General features: G+C 36.7%; 1 protein-coding gene across 5 annotated transcripts in view; it reads left to right on the forward strand.

The window, feature by feature from the left end:
* Positions 1-22,124, forward strand: part of csmd2 (CUB and Sushi multiple domains 2) — a 410,157-nt gene that overhangs the window by 178,499 nt on the left and 209,534 nt on the right. For all 5 annotated transcript variants that reach the window (XR_016147450.1, XR_016147451.1, XR_016147449.1 and 2 more), the window contains exons 11-19: positions 1,393-1,496; positions 2,218-2,330; positions 7,161-7,343; positions 9,736-10,062; positions 12,274-12,468; positions 13,102-13,240; positions 14,792-14,979; positions 18,998-19,186; positions 19,488-19,604. Coding sequence is in view for 2 of the 5 variants with exons in the window: in XM_089123227.1 (XP_088979353.1) it covers positions 1,393-1,496; positions 2,218-2,330; positions 7,161-7,343; positions 9,736-10,062; positions 12,274-12,468; positions 13,102-13,240; positions 14,792-14,979; positions 18,998-19,186; positions 19,488-19,604 (1,555 nt within the window). In the remaining 3 variants the exon portion in view is untranslated. The remainder of the gene's footprint in view (positions 1-1,392; positions 1,497-2,217; positions 2,331-7,160; positions 7,344-9,735; positions 10,063-12,273; positions 12,469-13,101; positions 13,241-14,791; positions 14,980-18,997; positions 19,187-19,487; positions 19,605-22,124) is intronic.

Raw genomic sequence — 22,124 nt, forward strand, 5'->3', positions numbered from 1 at the left:
ATCATAATCCCTCAATGAGTCAGCTGAGCATTGTCCTTCCCACAGCGTTGTCAGTCATGATCATACACACCATAACCGTAATGCTACAGGACACGGTGGGATACAGGCGAGGTGGGCAGCACACAACCGTTAAGGGGGTGAATTGAGAAAAATAAAGGTTCAGAGGATGTATAAGAGGATGAAATCTTGTTCACTGGTGGTGTGACCTATCAGACTGCTGGCACTTCACCCATGGCACTCTTAGTTGTGGAGTGTGTTTACCATAGGACTGAATGCAATTTGCATTTATATAAGCTTTTTCATTAGGAGTTATTCTCGGAGCACTCTCCAAAAACATTATGAATTTGGTGGAAATGTGGCAGCCAATTTGAAATGGGAAGCTAGACAGCGAATTTTGTTTATTTTATTTATATTTTTTGCAGTATTCCTTTTTCTGTGTACAAGTAATAAACTTTCATATTTAATTGCTCACCTTTCGATAACTCTTACTTTTCTCCTTTTGTATCAGAAATTCTGCAGTCTTGTTTTCATCTGGGAGAAGAATGAGAAATAGGCACATTTGAATCTTAATTTTCACAAATCATTTTTTTTATTTTTTTATTTGTTTTCTACAACTGCAGAGAGAGTTTTTCTTTTGTCTGTTTACTAGTGAGAATTATCTGAGAATGATAGTTTGAAATAGTTTGAAATGTCTGGTGTAATAATTAGTGTTCCATCTATCTATCTATCTATCTATCTATCTATCTATCTATCTATCTATCTATCTATCTATCTATCTATCTATCTATCTATCTATCTATCTATCTATCTATCTATCTATCTATCTATCTATCTATCTATCTATCTATCTATCCATCTATCTATCTATCATCGTCTGTCTGTCTGTGTGTCTGTCTCTCTGTCTGTCTGTCTGTCTGTCTATCTATTTGTCTATATGTCTATCTGTCTGTCTGTCCGTCTGTCTATCTATCATCCGTCTGTTTGTATGTCTGTCTGTCTGTCTGTCTGTCTGTCTGTCTGTCTGTCTGTCTGTCTGTCTGTCTGTCTGTCTGTCCGTCTGTCTGTCTGTCTGTCTACCTGTCTGTCCGTCTGTTTGTCTGCCCGTCTGTCTGTCTGTCTGTCTGTCTGTCTGTATTTTTGTCTGCCTGTCTGTCTGTTTGTGTGCCTGTCTGTCTGTCTGTCTCTCTGTCTGTCTGTCTATCTATCTATCTATCCATCCATCCATCCATCCATCCAGATTTAAAAATGATTATTTTAAGAATACTAGAATAGTATTTTCTTGAACTAGATCTAATATGTATACTATATATGATTAGATGATAAATGTATTATTGCTTCACTACAGTTCTCACCAAGTTTAGAAATCTGACTGGGATTCTTCACTGTGTGCAGGTGATCAAGCTGAATTTTGAGGAGTTTGACTTGGAGCGGGGCTACGACACTCTAACCGTGGGTGACGGCGCTGTAATCGGCGATCAGCGGACAGTCTTTCATGTGTGAGTACTTTTGTTCATCTTTTGCTTTCTTCTCCATCCTCTCTCAAACTCCTCCCAGGCTGTGTCTCCCACTCTTTAAGTCTCCTCTCTGTGTATAAACCTCCTCCCCATCTTCTTTCATCTCTACTCGTCCTCTCTTCCTTCAGCCGTTCTCTCCTCCTCTGCCGTTTCTTCCTCCAGCCCCCCTCTATTTCATCTCGTTTCATCACCCCTCAGAGCAGAACTGTATGGCAAAAACACCCCAAGCTTTATTGTCAATCACCAGGAGTCTCAATGTTAGAACAAGATCACTCCTGCTGCAAAAAGCGCATCCCACGTCGATGCCCCATAATGCAGATTTGCACACCAGATGCTCCGGAAACGTTGCTGAGTGTGTTGTTATTAATTGTGCTGAAATTTATGGTCTTCATAAAGTTTTATCGATGCCGTTTTATGTGCGCTCTCTGGCAGGGGTGTACAACTGCTTGTGTTCCTTTTGAATGGCCCTGTGTCCCTGGACACTTTCTCTCTGGATACTCAGAGTCCCCTGATGGTCTAATGTGCTTAATTATCAGGTCTCATAGGCCCTTATGGACCCATTCCACAGATCCCTGAAGGATAGTGCTGGGGGAATTGGGGAACTCCCAATGTTCTCTGAGATGTGTCAAATGAGACTGTACATATTGAAAGTGAAGAATCGACGTTTTATTATAATGTCTGTCTCTCTTATTTTGATATGAAGGTTGTCTGGGACTACAACTCCAGATCTGGTGGTCAGTACCAGCCATCAGATGTGGCTCAATTTTAAAACGGATGACACGAGTGGCTCCCTGGGCTTTAAGGTTTCTTATGAAGGTAATTAGAGGAAACTCGATGCTCTAAACTATAATGTTAAGCTAAGCTATAATTACATTTGTGTTATTGTTATTTTTAATATTGTAATAACAATAATAATTTTGCAATTTTGGTAATCACTAGTTATCTTATTTTTTGTTCTTTATTATTTCAGTTTTAATTTTCATTTATTTTAATCATGATAGTAATTTTGGTAATTTATTATGTTCACTGTAAAAAAAGAATATGTTCATGATTTGTAATCACGACATTTTATCTTTTGTCAAATCAACTTAATTAATGTGGTTCAGATAACCAACGCATTCTCACCCCAAGGCGTCACCTTTGACCATGCTTCAATATTTGACGTTTTAGGCGCCCTTTAGCGTCACTTACATGACGCGATCCTACGGCGTCATCTAACTGACGCTAAAGGAAAGCGTCTGTTAGAGGACGCGGTTAGGTTTAGGTGTGGGGTGGGGGTAGGGTACACGCGATCCTAGGGCGTCATCTAACTGATGCTAAAGGGCGCCTAAAGCGTCAGATATTGAAGCATGTCCAAATGCTTCCCAAGGCGTCAGTTAAGTGACGCCTTGGGGGTGAGAATGGGCTGAGATAACATAATATTTTAAGTTTCTGATTAAATCAATCTCCTTCATTGTATTAACTCAATTTTTCCATTTCAATGAACTTTTTAAGGCAACCAGGTTACTTCATGTTTTAACCCATAAGAACCCGGACCAATTTCCCCTTTTAGGAAAATTATGGGGCATATAAAACATACTAAATGGACCACTTAAAACATGTTTCTGCTGTTGTTTTTTAAATACAACCACTCCTTGTCAAAGATCTGTAATGTGTCATATATGTCACATTGGGCGTTTATGCTACTTTTTTTATGTGACATATATGACACATTGGGCTTTTATGTCTCATTTGGGAAAAAAAAAATATTTTTTCAGTTTTCTTGCTAAATACATATTTTTTTGTTTATTTTCTTTTCCACAACATTTTTAAAATAATAACTTTTCTGGGAAGATAAATAAAACAAAAAAACACATAACTGTGACCAAAACTGTGACCTTTTCAGGTATACGGTTTAATCAGAAATACTTTTTTAGATTATTATTTCACAACTCGAAAATGTGCAAACTGAATAAAAATAAATAACTACCTCACACTGGAGGTCAACATGTTGAACATGCATGTAGTGCAATAACATTGCAAAATTCTACCTTTCTGATGATTAAATTAATCTCCTTCATTGTATTAACTCACTTTTTCCAGTTCAATCAACTTAAAATTGTAAGGCAACCCAAGTTACTTACTTTTTTAAGTTAAACCAACAACATTTACAGTGTAGTAATCACAACATTTTTTATTTTGTCAAATCAACTTAAATAATTTATTTAGTTCAAATAACATATAATTTTGAGTTTCTGATGATTAAATCATTCTCCTTCATTCTATTAACTCACTTTTTCCAGTTCAATGAACTTAAAGTTTTAAGGCAACCAGGTTACTTACACTGTAAAAAAAAATTGTTGGTTTAACTTAAAGTAAGTAACCTGGGTTGCCTTAACATTTTAAGTTGATTGAACTGGAAAAAGTGAGTTAATACAATGAAGGAGATTAATTTAACCATCAGAAACTCAAAATAATAAGTTATCTCAACTTAATAAATCATTATAAAGTTGATTTGACAAAAGAAAATATGTTGTGATAACAAATCTTGAAAATATTTTTTACAGTGTACTTTTTAAGTTATACCATCAATATTTTTTTTACAGTGCATTTTTTTTTTTTTTTTTTTTTACAGTGCAAGCAATAATGCCTCCTATGATCAGATTGGGTGGACATGCAAATACTTTGAATACTTATTTGTCCTTACATTGTTCATAACTGCATGTAATGTTCATGTTAAAGGTGACATGTTATAATGAGGTCATTGGAAAAAGTTCACATACAAATAGCTGGTCAAATCTTGGACCATATGATTTCCTTTGAGAAAATTTCTCAATTTTCTTCTAGCTTTCTGCTTCGGATCACTCTTGGGGTATCTGCTCAGAGTACGGGAACAGCGTGTTCTTTTTTAAAAAATTCCTTTCACTTTCTATTTCTCGCTTCACCATTATAGCTTTTGCACTCGTGGCGAGGGTCCTCAAAGCAGCTTGTGATCGTTTAACCTTGCTGGAATGAGGGCCATGGGATAGGAAGGATATCATGCAAGAGCGGCTACTAATTTTCAGTTTCAGAGTGTATGTCTGATTGAAAACGAGAACATTAGAACTTTCATACTGGCCCTCTTTCAGAATTGCACCACACATGGTGGACTTAGGCACATTTTATGAATTGCGTACGAATATTTGCTGTCAGATCCACAATAAGCCCCCAGCCTCCAGGTTTGTTATGCTTTTATCCACTGCAGAAGCATAAGACGAAAGTGGAGCAGTATTCATACCCCCCAACATGATTAAAACAATAAGAGACATTTAATGAAGTTGAGGATTCTCTTTGAACCTCTGCCTCCCGCTGTAGGGAAATGATGCACCCCTAAATTATTGCATCTAATATTTTACAATTCTCAAGCATAATTGTTCAGAAACTCAATGCAGACAGTGCTGTTTTTTAAGCTAGACCAATGCATAAGTACGATTCATGCTTAAGTACATGATATAGTAATAAATTAATCAAAACTTGACCTTATGGAAGTCCACATGTCAGCTCTTGAGACAGTTTGTTTGTCACCAAGCAGAAGATGGCTGTAACAAAGTGTTAGCTGGGACACTTAAGGAATCACGCATACAAACATTCCCTCAGGGATGACTTGCTGCGTAACATTTGTCAGCTCAGGAGACACTTTCTAACACGATCTTGTTGCCTTAACTGGTTGATATGTCCAGAAGTAAACTGAGGGTGTAATTCCCAAGATACAGGATAGAGATTCAGTCCAGGTAGAGACCTGTCACATGTCTAAAATCTGAAAAATGCTGCCTTTTCAGACAGTATGTGGAGGTGGGAATGCATCGAGGCACATCTGTTTATACATCATCATCTCTGACCGATACGAAAATCGGTCATTGGGGTTCTATATAGAATCAATCTTGACTCAATTCTAAAGAACACTTTCTCCCAAAAAGGATATATATAAGAAGAAATGTCTTAAATGATTACATATTATGTTTATGTTTAATTGTGTTGTCTAGTAATAATTTTGACATACATATAAATGCGAGCTGCTTAATTCATAAAATTGTATTGATATAAAAAAAATTAAGACTAAACCCATAAAACGATCCCATGATATCTGAAGTGCCTTACAGAATCCTTTAAAGAACCTTATATTCTAAGAGTGTACAAATCAGTCTCATGATTTTTTTTTTAAAGCTAATATTTGCATGTGTTAATTTTTTTTTTTTAATTCTTATTAAAGCATTATAGCTAACAGCAAACTGTAAAGTGCATTTGAGATGTTTCCCATGTTTAAATATTGTTTGCTAATGGTTATTCTGTAAGCTATCAAAAAAACTATAGTACTCGTACTCTCAGCTCCATTTATCATATTGCACCATGCACTGTATGTCAAATCAGCAGAAAACACATTTTTCAATAATCAAAACCACAATGTGAAAAACAAGTTCTGACTATAGGTAGATCTCACGAGATCTCTTGTTCGCCTGTAGCACTCTCTCTGCCTCTCTCTCAGTAGTCCTGTCTTTCTTTCGCTTTGGCCTTGTGATTCTAAATGAGCCCTGACATATTGAGACAGGTGAGGGTATAAGGGAACAGAGTGTAAAAAAGACAATTCATTAGGTGAGCAAGCCATTTGCAGATGCCATTGGGGCAACATTGAAGGTAATTTGCATTAATATGCTTTGCTGTCAGCTGATATAAGAAGTTTAAGCCGTATATGCAGTATGTAAGTGTGAGTGTGAACTGTAATTGGAATCAGCAAGACACTATATATATATATATATATATATATATATATATATATATATATATATATGAAGAGTTCAGATGCAAAAGCCTCTAAGTGCCATTTGAAATTTTCTTCTAAAATGATCATTTTTATCAAGCTTGTATATTTAAGTTCAGTGATTTCACTTAAATTGCAATGATAATTACCTATTAATTGTTATTTAGGTGAAATTACTGAACTTAAATATACAAGTTTGATAAAAATCATCATTAAAGAAGAAAATTTCAAATGGCATTTAGAGGCTTTTGCATCTGAACTCTTCATATATATATAAATTATGTTCTTTTGAACTTTCTATTCATTCAAGTATCCTGACAAATTAACTGTTCCTAATATAAAAAATATTAAGCAGCACACATTTTTTTGATTATTTTGATAACATTAATACATGTTTCTTGATCAACCAATCAAATTATTTTAATGATTTCTGAAGGATCACGTGACACTAAAGACTAGAGTATTGAAAATCAAAATTCAGTATTGACATGACAGGAATACATTCTTTAAAAAATGTGTTAAATTAGAAAAGTGTAATTTTTAAAGTGCAATAATATTTTACAATATCACTGTTTTTATTGTATCTTTGATACATTCATTAAGTAAATATTATTTATCTGGGTATACTTATTAGAGGATTTTTTTTTTATTATTGTAGAGAAAGACAATTTACTTTAAAGAGAGATGAGCAAAGTAAATCTGAATAAATGATTAAATAATTTATAAGTATAAGCAACAAAAATTGGGATACAGAGACAATAACTTTACAAGTGACCTTACTTTCCCATTCCAAAACCTTGATGGAAACTTTATTGATTAATCCTGTCCCAATGTAAATGCTATGTCTTTTTTCTTTTCTATTTTCCTTTCAGAAATTGACCAGGGTGGGTGTGGAGACCCTGGAATCCCAGCCTATGGCAAGAGGGAAGGCACAGGCTTCCGACATGGAGACAAACTTTATTTTGAGTGCCTTCCAGCCTTTGAGCTGGTGGGGAAAAAGAACATTACCTGCCAAAAAAATAATCAGTGGTCAGCCAAGAAGCCAAGCTGTGTGTGTAAGTGACAACCCTTACCCAAAAAATACATTCCACACCCACATGATCACATCTGTGAGGTTGGTGGGTATTACTATCTGAGCATGTTAGAAAGTGAATCTAATGGCAGTGTCTTTAGTAAAGTATGTCCCCATCGATGCATCCTCTCAGTGGCCGAGCCAAGCCAATGTGACACTTCATTTAATGCATTTAGTTGCTTTATTTAGTGTATCAGGGTCTTATAATGAAGTTAGCGGATTTAACCGAACTGAAGAAAGCTAATTTGAGAATGCAAGCAGTTGATGTACTTCCTTGCTTCCGAAAGAGAAAGCTGTTTGTGGCATTTAAATGCTTGAATTGAGTGTCACGGCATATAATGTTGTTTGGCAGTTAATGCGTGTCCAACTTGTTTTGATATTAATGTTCTTTCTCTATTATTTGGATTCATGTTATACCGTCAATTTGCCTCAGCCTGTAGTCGTTTGTCACTATAATGGCTACCATCTTATTACATCAATTTAAATGCAGTTGACTCACAACTTTGTTTTTTTTTTTTTTTTTGCTGTTTTATGCCATTGTTATTAGCTCAGACTGCAAAGTCATTCATATGAGGTGGAACCGTAACAATCCTTCTTCAGTCCACCACTGAGCTCATTTTCATTCTCCCCATGGCTATTTCATTCCCCCTTCAGGTTTGTCTCAAATCCTGAAAATAAGTTATCCCAGCAGATAATCACTTAAACGTATTTCCCGGCAACATCTTCAACCATTATCTTTTGCATTAGGCACAATCACAATATACACACTAAGGAGTCATATACCTAATATATAAAACAATGTGCTATTATTTTATCCCTTCACTTGTTGCGCTTTGCAGGTTACATGTGTATGGAAAACACTGAAGTTCTTTATGAAGATATAGGCCCTGTGGGGGAGGGGATTCAAGTTAAGTGTGTATCGGTATCGGCAAAAAAAAAAAAAATAAATAAATAAAATGTTGCAAAATATGTATGCTAGTACGTAATAAACACGCAGAACCAGTTTGGCACTTGCTTGCGGCCGGAGCAAAATTGGCATTTTGTACAGCGTTGGAGGCGTTACATTATATGATCCCACTCTTATTCATGCAAATGCTTTTTAACCATTCAAGAGCGACAAAACAAAAGGGAACGCGCTGCCTGTGAATGTCTCAATTCACACACAAACACACGAAGCACAGAAAGACGGGCGGTAGTATCGTGGTCACAGCGCACCAAAAAACGGTTCTCTTTCGCGCTTGAATGAACAGTAGAGTTACATAAGAGCAGTCTTAAATGAGTTAAAGTAAGTCTTAAATTAATGAAAAGACTTGAGAAAATGAGATGTGTGTGAGATCTGCGTCTCTGTCAGCAGCGGCAGATTTTAAAGGGACAGCAACCAATAAAGTATACTACAGGTAGTCAAAGAAGAAAGGTAACCTAATAAATTGAAAAAAAGAAATTGTTAGCTTGCTATACAGTTACACTGTAATGTTGAATGATTGTAATTAATGTTTAAAATTAGGGGAAGAAAAAAAAATTATATATATATGAAGAGTTCAGATGCAAAAGCCTCTAAATGCCATTTGAAATTTTCTTCTTTAAAGATGATTTTTTATCAAACTTGTATATTTAAGTTCAGTAATTTCACTTAAATAACAATTAATAGGTAATTATCATTGCCATTTAAGTGAAATCACTGAACTTAAATATACAAGCTTGATAAAAATGATCATTCTAGAAGAAAATTTCAAATGGCACTTAGAGGCTTTTGCATCTGAACTCTTCATATATATATGAAGTTCAGATGCAAAAGTCTCTAAATGCCATTTGAAATTTTCTTCTTTAATGATGATTTTTATCAAACTTGTATATTGAAGTTCAGTGATTTCACTTAATTGGCAATGATTTGTAATTTAAGTGAAATTACTGAACTTAAATATACAAGTTTGATAAAAATCATCATTAAAGAAGAAAATTTAAAATGGCATTTAGAGGCTTTTGCATCTGAACTCTTCATATATATATATATATATATATATATATATATATTATTTATATATATATATATATATATATATATATATTATTTATTTATTTATTTATTTATTTATTTATTTATTTATTTATTTATTTATTTATTTATTTATTTATTTATTTATTTATTTATTTATTTATTATCCAGACATCAATAGCTGAATTAGTATCAGTGATACTGGTCTTCATTCATAAAAAAAAAAAAAGAAAAAAAAAATTCCATTAAACAAGTATTTAACATATATGTTATCTCTACAATTATTTGTGATTAACTGTGAAATTGTAAAAATATATAAACTATTATAAACCTATAAAAATGCTTAACAGTTGCTTGTTTTATCTCTTTGTCCCTTTCTCAGTTTCATGTTTCTTCAACTTCACAACTCCATCTGGGGTCTTGCTATCACCAAACTACCCTCAAGAGTACGGAAACAACATGCACTGTGTGTGGCTGATCATCGCCAAACCCGAGAGCCGCATCAATTTAGCCTTCAACGACCTGAGCATGGAGAAGCAGTTCGACTTTCTGTCCATTAAAGATGGCGGCAAGGCAGAGTCGCCAATTCTTGGCACCTTTTCTGGAGATGTGCTGCCGTCACCCATCACTACCAGCGGCCACGTGGCCCGACTGGAATTTCTGACTGATCATACGTATACAGACCGTGGCTTCAACATCACTTTCACCAGTACGTTTTAAAGACACCTCTATATTCGTGACTTTCGTTTTTAGTTTTGTGGTAGTTATTCTGGGCAAACCTGTTTGAGTCTAACATCACATTGAAGTTGGAGATTTTTAGATGTATAATAGATAATAGATAGTTTTGTCAGTGATAATATGCGCTAAATTTAAAAAGGTTCTGGAAGTTAAAAGAGTTCACAAGTTGTTTTGTTACATGAGATGGATAAAGTTTTATTTTTTCCCCTCTAGGGAGAATTGTCTGTATATCTGTCGTCCTTCAGTAACCACTGTTCACGGGGCATAGCGTATGGCAGTGGATTTGATAGATGCTTGAGTATCCTTGTGAGGAAGAACAATAAGAGCCACAGATTTAATTGGAATTTATTTCCAAATACATATATAATTAAATAAAGTCACAGTTAATTGAAGCTGTCGGGAGGTGATCCCACATGATTTGACTCCCCATGTGCCGTGTTTTTTGGGGGAGTGGGAGGGACGCTCCAATTATTCATGTTAATTAAGGAGATGACAAACTCCATCGAACGGCTTGTTGGCACATGATGGTGATGGATCACACACACAATCTTGGTTTGAGATCTTCTTGAGTCAACAAGTTTATTACCAAGAATGAATTCCCATTGTCTGACTGGAAACACAATGAGAGCAATAATACGTTTTACAGTACTTCGAGCATTAATGTCTTTGACAGTGTCAGTCGATGGCATTGGGATACGTTTGGCAGACTCCTTTATCCAAAAGGATACATTTTGTCTTTCTTCATGATCTCAGGAATCAAACCCTTGACCTTGGTGGTGTTAGAGCCACGCTGTAGCAGGAATGAACAGATTTGTGGGAGAGATTCTGTCTGCTGATAATACATCTTCTCTGAAGTCCTATCGATAAGTACCGAGTCGCTCCAAACTTTTCACTGAAGCAAGAAACTTAGGAAGCCACATGAATTAATATTTTGTTCTAAGTAAAATTAATTAGTGTAGTTATACAGCAGAAACGATGCGTCACAGTGTTTTCAGTTCAATTGGCATATTGAGAACTCCCTCTTTAATTTATTTGAGGCCTAGTAAAAGTTTTTTTTTTTTATTTTATAACAAAATGTGGACTAGAGCCAGACCGATTTATCGGCAGGCCGATATTATCGGCCGATATTAGATATTTTCCAAACTATCGGTATCGGCAGTTATAATGGCCGATAAATGAATATTTTAAAAAAAAAGTAAAAATGGACGAAACACGCTTCAACTATGTCATGAGTGTTGGGTGTTGTATAGTTTTTCCACCAGAGGGCACTCTACAACGTCCCTGTTGGCAACACTCGTGTATAACGATCCAGGTTGCAGGTAGCTTATAAGGCAAAGTAGGGACTAATTATTATTTTATTTATCAGAACTTTAATATATATTTGATGTACCTCTGTTTTGTTAAAAGCAAGCAAGAAGAAGCAAGTTTCTTTATAAAATGCATTATCATATTATTTGAATTAAAACTCATAAAAAACTACAAATAACTAAAGTTAGGGAAATCTGTTAAAGGGATACTCCACTATTTTTTTTTTTTTTTTTGGAAATAGGCTCATTTTACAACTTCCCCAGAGTTAAGCAGTTGGGTTTTACCGTTTTTGAATGTATTCAGACGATTTTTTTTTTATATATATTTAGAATAATATCAGTAACCAGACAGTTTCTGGTCTCATTGACTTCCATAGTATATATTTTTTTCCTATGGAAGTCAATGAGACCAGAAACTGTCTGGTTACTCATATTCTTCTAAATATTAGAAAATCGGCTGAATGGATTTGAAAATGGTAAAACTCAACTGTTCAACTCTGGGGGAGTGGTAAAATGAGCCTATTTCCAAAAAAAGGTGGAGTATCCCTTTAATGTTTTGTTGTGCGTTTCTGGAAAAAATAAAATAAAATAAATTATCGGCCGATATATCAGAATTTTAAAACCAACAAATATTTGTATCGGTATCGGCCTTCAAAATCCTTTATCGGTCGGGCTCTAATGTGGACATTGGACAGGGATAAAAAAAAAATACAAAATAAATAAATAAATAAAAAATATATATATATATCTCAAATGTTCCAGTTAAATACAAATGTGTATTATCTGTTGTTGCTGTGCCCAGTTTTTTTGCCCATTTAGGTTCAAGTTAGCATGCACTTCTCTTCCATATTTCATAGTTTTTCTCCCGTCTGCAGCGTTTCGACACAATGAATGTCCTGACCCTGGCGTACCTGTAAATGGAAAGAGATTTGGTGAGAGTCTACAGCTTGGCAGCTCCATCTCTTTCCTGTGTGAGGAGGGGTTCATAAAGACCCACGGATCTCAGACTATCTCCTGCATTCTCAAAGATGGAAATGTTGTGTGGGACAACGCTGTGCCACGTTGTGAAGGTCTGTCCTCTCTCTAGTCTATATAAATATGCACATTTCATAATTCACAAGTTTGCTTGTAACAAAACCGAAATGTGATACTCCATCACCGTTTGCACTTTACCGAACCCTTCGGAAGTTTATTCAATTTGATTATTTTTTTCTTAAAGTACATGCAGAGATCAACTGAAATGTCAGTGGAACCAAAATTATATAATCTTTATTTTCTGTATATACTCAAGAACTATCAACTGGATTCTTACAAGAAAAAGAAAAAAAAAACATCCTTTAATGAAATTTGCTGCTGCATGCTACAAATCATTTTATGACATTCGTCAAGCAATGCTTTTTATAGATGTCCTTCAGTACACTGAGTCAAGCGATGAGATCATCCACTTCCCATTGAACACATTCTGTTTCCAGATTTTACATTTTCGGAAAAAAACACTCACTGACGTTTTTGTTTTGTGTATTTAATTAACCAGACTTATCCAATATCACTAAGGCTATCAGGTTTATTTGTCCTTTTAAGTCATCTGTGTTAAGTAGATAGTATATTAGGGAAAGTATAAAAAATGTGTCTTTAGTCAATTGAACAATAAAATAACAATTCTGAATCTTTCTCTATGTGTGTCATCTTCTCCTGTTCTTTAGCCCCATGTGGTGGAAACCTAAAGGCTTCCAGTGGCATTATTCTGTCCCCGGGGTGGCCTGAGCTTTATAAAGAGGCCCTCAATTGTGAGTGGATCATCGAGGCCCTGCCGGGATATCCTATTAAGATCATCTTTGACAAGTACGTACAAGACATCTCTTTCTCTTTTCTGAACTGCCATGTTTTACTTAATTAGGCTCCCTGTTTTATTTCCCCTGCTATCTGTCATTCTATTGGTTATCATTTAAAAAAATAGGTCACTATAGTGCACTGCAGATATACTATCTATCACTGTAGACTTGGAATAAGAGGATCTATCCGAGCAAGGGATTTTCAAGAGATTTATTCAGAATCAATATTATCGTTCACCTCTGCCTATATGGGATAACTTCATATGTGCTTGTTGAACATTTAATTAAATAAACCATGGTCATAAAATGCTTCCCCTCCATTTTTCTTTGTGCCTTTTTTTCAGGGCTTTTTTGTGTCTATTTGTCCTGGTATTCCCTACATTATGGGGACCAAATGTCCCCACACGTATAGTAATACCAGTAAATGTTGTCCTTTTGGGGACATTTTTGTTGGTACCTGTGAGGAAACAAGCGTATACATCTTGCACAATGATCTTTTCTAAAATAGCAGAAAGTTTGCTAACTTAATTTTAGTGGCATTGTTATACATTTCTGTAGTTACTAAACCAAATCCTCATCCACATAGGAAGTACATGTAGTTAATTATTATTACTCAGTGCTTAAATGTATAATACACTATTATTGACGCCTTAAAATTAGTGTAACTGAGCGTTTTGGATGATGGGTAGGTTTAGGGATAGGATTAGTCAGTAGTGGAATGTAACAAAGTATTTAAGTAAAATACTTTGTCACTCAAATACATTTTTCACGTATCTGTACTTTACTTAAGTGGGATAAATAGTGCATACTTTACATATGTTACATTTCCAGCAATTATTTTACTTTCTACTCCACTACATTTCTACAACGTTCTGTTTTTTTCTGATCAGTTACGCCATAATTTAATCGTGTTCACATTAGGAGTATTGGGTTGAATGGGTTTGAATGAACTATTTTATTAATCATCAGATTATAGACATTAAATGAATAAATTGTTATGCAAGTACTTTTACTTTTAATACTTAAAGTACATTTAAAATCAGGTACTTTTTACTTTTTACTTAAGTATGGTTGTCATTGTGATACTTCTACGTTCACTAAAGTAAAAATGTCTGCAGTTATTTGTACTTTTACTTTAGTACTGAGATTCAGTACTTAGTGTAGCGAGATAGAATATACAGTTTGTACAGTATAACACCATGTTTATGTAATGTCCCCATAAAACATAGAAACCCAACGTGTGTGTGTGTGTGTGCGCACAGTTTGAATGTTTGCATCTTCTATGAATTGTTGTTGAGAAGGTGTTTCAGAGGTGAGGCTAGCGGGAGAGCTGATGTTTTCTACGGTCTCTGACTGTGAGTACAGAAAGCAGCAGGGATCCTGCTACAGGAAACTCAAACAACACATGCCACTTTAGAGTGAGCTGGGTTTTCAGTTTGAATGATGTAGTGTCTAGCTATAATATGCAGGAACACAAGCAAGTCGGACTGGGATGAATTTATGTAGCCTCACTTTGTGGTGAAGCTGCCATGCTTATGCATCGCACTATTCTGATCAACAGATTCCGAACGGAGGTAAACTATGATGTTCTCGAGGTACGGGACGGACGATATCCTTCTTCCCCTCTGATTGGCAGTTACCAGGGCACACAGGTCCCGCAGTTCCTCATCAGCACCTCAAACTTCATATACCTGCTCTTCACCACCGACAAGAGCCACTCTGACATCGGCTTTCGCATCCGATATGAGAGTATGATGGTCTACTATTGTATTTATTACTGTTTTGATCTGAAAAGGGCTGCGTGGCATACATTTCAGGAATTTTGGGAACACTTTTGTAATTTAAAGTCTATTATCCAGTAGTCTTTGCCACACTTTGTTAAAAAACACATATGGTAGACTATCACAAAACAATTAATTGCATTGTTCAAACTAGAACATGTGATTATTGTAATTTATGTTCAAACTGTCTTACAATGCTAAGAATTTAGTCAAAGCGTGGTAGTTAGATAAAGCTTGATATTATCTTCTCCTCAATGCATTTCATGGCTGCAATTACACGGATCTGATAGCACAGATACCTGTGAATACTATCAGCTATGAAGGAATCATTATAAATAATAGCCAAATGCTCTTTACTATGCAACGGTTTTAATCAAGTCCTGTAATTATGATATAATAGGATGGTAATTATGCTGTGAGATGATTTCAGTATGGGGTTAGAATTGTACCATTGTTCCAAATAAATATATTAAGATTCACAAATCAATGTGAAGAGTTGCTTCACAAATAAACTTATTTTGCATTGATAAGTCCCCTCACACATCTGTGGATTTTGAAACACTTCTAGCATCGACGTGCTGACAAATCCACACAAAAGTGGACTCAATCAGCCAATCAGATAACGGCCACATTGAGCTGGCCACTTTCTCGCTACTACCAATCACGTTAGGGTTTATACTTGGGGCGGGAACTGATTCTTGCACCATTGAAAGGAGCAGGAATAATCTTTGAGCGCTTTGTTCAAATTGAGCTGATCTGTTTTTGTTTTTTTTTTGTTTTTGTTTTTTCAAAAGATTGTTTGGAGTTTAAAGGATTAGTTCACTTTTGAAAAAAACTTTTGCTGATAATTTACTCACCCCCATGTCATCCAAGATGTCCATGTCTTTCTTTCCTCAGTCGAAAAGAAATTAAGGTTTTTGATGAAAACATTCCAGGATTTTTCTCCATATAATGGACTTACATGGGAACCAGACGGTCCAAGTCGAAAAGACAGTTAATAACAGTTTCAGATGCAGCTTCAAATGTCTTTAAACGACACCAGGCGATGAATAAGGGTCTTATCATGCGAAACGATCGGTTATTTCAAAACTTATTCCAAAAAATGTAACTTTTCTAAGGACAAATGCTAGCCTTGCTCTATTCTGTGAGGCGTGTTTGTAACGTCACGCAATATGTAATTACGTTCAAAAGGTCACGGGCGACGTAACCGGAAGTGCAGAATCAAAATCTTCCGAAATCGTTGTTTTACCTTTTAATTCCTTTTTTTTTTTTGTAAATGGCGTTTGAGTTAGTTTGCACGTTCAACCTATGCGTTCAACTTGTAAACACTGAATCTGTACTTACGGCTACGTCGCCCGTGACCTTTTGAACATAATTACGTATTACGCGACGTTACAAACGCGCCTCACAGAATAGAGCAAGGCTAGCATTTGTCCTTAGAAAAGTTACATTTTTGGAATAAGTTTTGAAATAACCGATCGTTTCGCATGATAAGACCCTTATTCATCGTCTGGTATCGTTTAAAGACATTTGAAGCTGCATCTGAAACTGTCTTTTGGACCTTGGACCGTCTGGTTCCCATGTAAGTCCATTATACGAAGAAAAATCCTGGAATGTTTTCATCAAAAACCTTAATTTCTTTTCGACTGAAGAAAGAAGGACATTGACATCTTGGATGACATGGGGGTGAGTAAATTATCAGCAAAAGTTTTTTCAAAAGTGAACTAATCCTTTAAGGCCTCTTTATATTTCCATCAGGATAAACTCAGGGAATCATGATCAACACAGATCCTGAACAACATGATCTGTAACGCCATCTCTACACTGGCAAGAGGCGCGACACAGCACATCAAAAGCATAAAGTGCCCTATTATCTTTTCACCGCTGCCATAACTGCAGATATGAACTGTCTGCATAGTCGTACTTATATTGATTAGTGCTGGCTACTTGAAAATTCATATTTCGTGTGACTGTCTACACTGGATGTGGCGCAGCACGACACAATGATTCATTGACAAATGATTTGCACATTCGCTTTGCCCAGTTTAGCCTCGCACAGGGTAGACACGATTGCAGAACATATGATTTCGCCTTTTAAAGCACACTCGCGGTGACAAATAGCTAAAATACATACATAAATGTCATGCAGAATACCAAATATGAGCCCAAATGGCCACTCGCGATGTAACCGTACAAGCCTCAGCGTCTATGTGTACTGGGATTGGATGCTGCAAATAAAAATCTTGCAATGCTGAAAAATACATCTATGCTTTTAGCCTACTTTATGCTGTAAATTACTTTTACCAATCAATAAATGCATATTGCTTGTTTAGGCATATTTTACTTTAAATGCATGAGATCACTTGAAATGCAACAACCTGTAACACGTTTAAAAAGAACCCACCTATATCTTCTCTACAAACAAAGGGAATCATAAAACAGGTATTTCATATTTAAATAATTATAGATTGTTCATGAGGTTGAACACAGTTATTTGTTAGTCAGCTACTGTTTGTCAGTTCTAGCTTGAATAACGTGATGCTTCCATAACGCGTTGTTCCCATAAAAGAGATATAAAGCGCTTTTTTCTCTGGCTTTTTCCAAGGCTCATAAAAAAATGTGGCTTGGCCTGATACACAATCTAATGGTCTAATTCTAACAAAATCCAAATTTTAAACATATTTTGCTGTAGCAATTGTGTGGGGCTTATGTGTACACTTCCTATTTGAGCCAATGCAGATGAACGATGAATGAGCAAAGTTATTTCAGAGCAAGATCACCCTGAGTGTAAAGCCAAACGTGATTGGTTGTAGCGAGAATGTGCTACGATTGGCCAGCTCAATGTGGCCGTTATCTGATTGGCTTGAGTAAACATAGGATGGAGTCACCTTATTTGTGGATTTGTCTGCACATCGACACTAGAAGTGCTTCAAAATCCACAGATGCCTAAGGGATTTATAAATGCACAAGAAGCGATTCACAAATGTGTGCAGCAATTTACAAATGCACAGAAAGTGGTTCACAAATTAAAGCCAGGCAGAGTTGTGTTTGTAAATTAATAAAACATTTGTAAATATGTTTTTTTTAATTATTATTATTATTTGCAAATTTTATTTTATTTATTTGTGAATTTAATAGATTTTTTGTGAAACTCTTTACATTTATTTGTGAATATTAAAAATTTATTTGGAATAATACATCAATTCTAACCCCACATTTCAGTCATGCACAGACTGCACACTAGAACATGCCCATGAGACTGCTGCATTAGCTCCACCATTCAGTGTAAAATAATGGCTTTTAGGCTGGTATGACTCATGTTTATAACCTTTTCTTGTTGTTTCTCTATAAATATCAGTGTATCTTAAATTATTGAGTACATCAACTCAAACTGAGTGCTGAAGAATAATGCAACTTCTGAATGATCCGAATAAGCAGAACATAAAATTTTTAGAGGCTTATGGGCTGGCCAGTATTGATAAGCTGATTTTTTTTTTTTTTTATTTATTTATTTATTTTTATGCAGTGGCCGATAAGATAATAATTAAATAAAAAAAAAATATTTGTGTCTAAATAAATAAAAAATAATAATAATAAAAAAAATGTTTGGCACCACAACCTTATAACGTACAACATGAAAAATGGATTTGGAGATTTGGAAAGATTTTAAGTGTTATTAAATCATTAGTGTTTTTAAACATTAAGTGTGCTTAAATGTAAAATGCTGGAAACTACCATGCATAATTATATAATATTGGGTGATATATTTCTGATAGTTTAAAAATATTGTTTTGATTGGCCGATTATTATTATTTCTACTTTGATTCGCCCACACAAATAGTCCCAGATAAGTCAAATAGGAACACTTTAATTTGTAAATTATCAATTAATCAATTTTCTGGCATGAAAATACACTTAAAATGAAATGAAAATGAACAGTCATACGTTGTTTTCACACATACATTTTTGTCTATTCCACTCTCAAGCCTTGCAACTCCAGTCGGACCATTGCGTTGATCCTGGAATCCCAGTCAACGGTCAGCGCCATGGCAATGATTTTTACGTGGGAGCTTTGGTGACGTTTAGTTGCGAAGCAGGATACACCCTCAGTGACCACGAGCCCCTCGAGTGTGAACCCAACTTCCAATGGAGTCGGCCCCTGCCCAGCTGTGATGGTACGGTGCACTCTTTACTAAAGGACACATTAAGGTACAGGTCATTTATTCAAGCAACGATATCGCTCCCAGACTGGAAGGGCCTTTACGGTTTGAAGCTACCCTTTCCGCTCCCTTCTCCTATTCCACTAGGCTTTGAATATTTAAGGCCATTATTGATTTTTCTCCTTGGGTGATGATAGGAATAATTCGCCTCCATATATTGATGTCCTTTGGAAGGGCACTTTCTATAACATTTGTTTTAGCAGGGTTAAGATCAGCGTTTTGACAAATAGTCTTTATCCTTTTCTCTTTTCTCTAGCACTATGTGGAGGGTTTATTCAGGGTAACAGCGGCACTATTCTGTCTCCTGGGTTTCCTGACTTCTACCCCCATAACCTCAACTGTACCTGGATGATTGAGTCTTCACATGGGAAAGGTGAGATCGCTTTTTGGTGATGGTTCTTTTTCCCAGCAGACAAACAGTTTTATAAAATGACAGTGTTGTGTACTCGAGACTCGGACTCGTTCACGAGTCAATATTTAACGGTCTACACTCTAAAAAATGCTGGGTTGTTTTAACCCAATTTTGGGTCAAATATGGACAAACCCGAAATGTTGGGTTAAAAATGTAATGTAAAAATTTAACCCAACGGCTGGGTTAGTCCATATTTGACCCAAAGTTGGGTTAAAACAACCCAGCATTTTTTAGAGTGTATGTCTTGTCATGAACTCGTGTGCATTTTGACTCGTACTCGAACATATTAGGACTCTGACTTATTCCCGAATCCACTCGAGTCCCATTCAAAATATGTCATGATTATTGCTGTATGTTAATATTTCTTTAAATTGTTTGATTGAAACGTCCAATGATTGCTGACTTGAGACAATGACGTTTGGGTCATGCAAATGAAGCAGGACCCAGGTTAGATGTGATGTAGAGCCTCTAGCTCAACTATGTATCGAAATGTCTGCCTTTTCATCCATAATTCAGTTTGCATATTAGAGCCACACCGAATTTGTGTGCAGTAATGTTATGTGAAAGAGCACTTACTGATTGTAATAATTGTAAGTCATACTTGTAAGAAAATTACCTTTACACCACTGTGTGGCCTTTTTTACCATTACAGTGTACATGATTCCATGGTATATTTGGTTTACTGTTTGAGTATGGTGCCAATTTTATTGTTACCACCAAATATTTTACAGATTCTTAACATATTCAAGCCTGGTTTCAGACCCAACCTAGGTTATCCAGCCACTCTGGTCTCGACTCGACTCTCTTTGGTCTCAGTCTCGACCCGGACTCGACTCTCTTTGGTCTCGACTCGGACTCGATTCTCTATGGTCTCGGTCTCGACCCGGACTCGACTCTCTTTGGTCTCGACTCGGACTCCCTTTTGTCTCGGTCTCGACCCGGACTCGACTCTCTTTGGTCTCGACTCGGACTCGATTCTCTATGGTCTCGGTCTCGACTCGGACTCGACTCCCTTTGGTCTCTGTGTTGACCCGGACACGACTCTTTTTGGTCTCGACTCGGACTCGATTCTCTATGGTCTCGGTCTCGACTCTGACTCGACTCCCTTTGGTCTCGGTTTCGACCCGGACTCAACTGTCTTTGGTCTCGACTCAGACTCGATTCTCTATGATCTCGGTCTCGACTCGGACTCGACTCCCTTTGGTCTCGGTCTCGACCCGGACTCGACTCTTTTTGGCCTCGACTCGGACTCGACTCTCTTTGGTCTCGGACTCGGACTCGACTCTCTTTGGTCTCAACCCGGACTCGATTCTCTATGGTCTCGACTCAGACTCAACTCCCTTTGATCTCGGTTTTGACCCGGACTCGACTCTCTTTGGTCTCGACTCGGACTTGACTCTCTTTGTTTTCGGTTTCGACCCGGACTCTACTCTCTTTAGTCTCGACTCGGACTCGACTGCCTTTGGTCTCGGTCTCAACTCGGACTCGACTCTCTTTGGTCTCAACTCGGACTCGACTCTCTTTGTTATCGGTCTCGACCCGGACTCGACTCTCTTTGGTCTCAACTCGGACTCGATTCTCTATGGTCTCGGTCTCGACTCAGACTCGACTCCCTTTGATCTCGGTTTTGACCCGGACTCGACTCTCTTTGGTCTCGACTCGGACTCGATTCTCTATGGTCTCTGTCTCGACTCGGACTCGACTCCTTTTGGTCTCGGTTTCGACCCGGACTCGACTCTCTTTGGCCTCGACTCGGACTCGACTCTTTTTGGTCTCGACTCGGACTCGACTCCCTTTGGTCTCGGTCTCGACTCGGACTCGACTCTCTTTGGTCTCGACTCGGACTTGACTCTCTTTGGTTTTGGTCTCGACCCGGACTCGACTCTCTTTGGTCTCAACTCGGACTCGATTCTCTATGGTCTCGGTCTCGACTCAGACTCGACTCCCTTTGGTCTCGGTCTCGACCCGGACTCGGCTCTCTTTGGTCTCGACTCGGACTCGATTATCTATGGTCTCGGTCTCAACTCGGACTCGACTCCCTTTGGTCTCGGTCTCGACTCGGATTCAAGCGAGCTGGTCTCGACTACAACACTGTAAAATGATCCACGATAATATGTTTCCATGTATTTACTGAACACTCATTGTAAACGGTACAAGATTTTATAACTGTTCCACCCTCTTTTGGAAGCTGAAACCTCCTCCAAATGGTTTGTGTAATTGTAAAATTAGACGTGAACAACAGAATTGTCACCATTTCTCTTTACAAAACTGGTTCAGTTCAGTTTTATTCTTCTGATGTCAATGGCACGAATCACTCTCTCATTGGGTCATGCCAGTCCATAACTGTTCCACCCTCTTTTGGAAGCTGAAACCTTCTCCAAATGGTTTGTGTAATTGTAAAATTAGACGTGAACAACAGAATTGTCACCATTTCTCTTTACAAAACTGGTTCAGTTCAGTTTTATTCTTCTGATGTCAATG

This window comes from Pimephales promelas, chromosome 18, assembly GCF_988280905.1.
Source record: "Pimephales promelas chromosome 18, fPimPro1.hap1.1, whole genome shotgun sequence".
Lineage (NCBI taxonomy): Eukaryota > Metazoa > Chordata > Actinopteri > Cypriniformes > Leuciscidae > Pimephales > Pimephales promelas.